The 1,397-nt window shown below is 71.9% G+C and overlaps 1 protein-coding gene across 4 annotated transcripts in view; it reads right to left on the bottom strand.

The window, feature by feature from the left end:
* Positions 1 to 938, bottom strand: part of LOXL1 (lysyl oxidase like 1) — a 21,998-nt gene extending 21,060 nt beyond the window's left edge. Inside the window, exon 1 of one of the 4 annotated variants that reach the window (XM_007446654.1) lies at positions 1 to 938. In XM_007446654.1, the coding sequence (XP_007446716.1) occupies positions 1 to 938 (938 nt within the window). The other 3 variants (XM_007446656.1, XM_007446655.1, XM_007446657.1) reach the window with 3 other exon arrangements.
* Positions 939 to 1,397: the final 459 nt, after the last annotated feature.

The following is a 1,397-nucleotide window of genomic DNA, read 5'->3' as shown; positions in this document are numbered from 1 at the left end:
CCGAGGCGGGGGTCGCCGCCGTAGGCGCCACCGTTGGACTGCGCGGCGTCGGGGGCCGGGTCGGGGTAGGCCTGCTCGAGGCCCGCGGTGCCCTCGTTGTACAGGCTGTGCGAGTAGCGGCGGTCCAGGCCGTCGGCTGGCTGCGGCTGCGGCGCGTACGGCCTCTCCGGGGCCGGATAGAAGCCCTGCGGCGGGTACTCGGGCTGCTCCTCGCCGCCGCCGTACTCCTCGTAGCGCGCCCGTGTCTGGAAGGGGTAGATGACCCCCGCCGCGGCCACGGCCGCCGTCCCTGCGCCCAGACCGCCTCCCACGCCGCGGTAGTACACGTAGCCCTGGTCGTAGGTCCGCGACGCGGGGTCGTAGGTCTCGTACTGGCTGACGAAGGGCGCCTGCGGATAGGGGAACTGCTGCGGAAAGGAGGACGGCTGGCGGTAGGTGGTGGCGAAGGCCGAGGCCGAGGCCGAGGCCGAGGAGGCGGAGCCCCCGTGCCGTTGCTGGGAGACGGAGGTGCGGGCCCGGGCCATGGCCGTGCTGTCCCCGACTGCCACCTCGCGCCAGTTGTCGGGCACCTGGCCGAAGCCGAATGGGTGCCGCGCTTGGCCGCGCACGGTGTCCGAGCCGATGCGCCCGGGCAGGGGCAGCGACGGGGCCTGCCGACGCCGGAGGCCCCCGTGGCTGCGCCGATGCGGGGCCTGGGGGGCGCCCGCCAGCAGCACCCGGGAGTTACTCTCGGAGCGCTGAGTCCCCGCAGGCACGTACTCTGAGCCCGAGTTGAGCAGGCTGTACACCTGCCCGTTGTTCTCCCACTGGATCAGCTGCCGCCAGCGTCCCTGGTCCGAGCCCTGCCCTGGCTGCGCCTGCTGCCCGTGCACCAGGACGCAGACGCAGGCGCCCCACACCAGGGCCCCCAGCTGCCAACCGGCTGGGGCCAAAGCCATGGTGGCCCTTCTGCAGAGGCCTGGTGGACTGAGAGGCTCTCAGGAGTGGCCCCCTGTGCGTGTTTCTCTTCCCACGGCCTCGAGGACAGGACGGCTCCTTGCCTGCCCCAGCTCTAGCTTTGTCCATCCTGGCCTTGTCCCGAGCGGGACGGCTCCTCCGATGACAGCATTTCGAGGCCAAGGGGTCAGGTCAGGGCAGGGGCGGTGCCCAGGGCTGCACGAGGCTCTCTGCAGGGCACCGGGCAGGCAGGACCGCCTGGGGGCCTTACATGGCCAGCCCGGCACTGGCTGGCCGCTGGGCTGGCGCTTTCCCACTCTGAATGAATAAGCAACAGGCTGGGAGCGTAGGGAGGTTTCGGGCAGCCTGGTCCGCCTGCTGGGGCCTCCTCCGCGGGGCCCTATGGCCCGCCGGGTTTTAGCTATGTGGCCTGTCCCACAGCTGCTGTGCTCCCTCAGTCC

Source organism: Lipotes vexillifer, unplaced genomic scaffold (assembly GCF_000442215.2).
Source record: "Lipotes vexillifer unplaced genomic scaffold, Lipotes_vexillifer_v1.1 scaffold242, whole genome shotgun sequence".
Classification (NCBI taxonomy): domain Eukaryota; kingdom Metazoa; phylum Chordata; class Mammalia; order Artiodactyla; family Lipotidae; genus Lipotes; species Lipotes vexillifer.
Note: the sequence above shows the minus strand (reverse complement) of the source record. Positions and strands in the feature narration are given on the sequence as shown.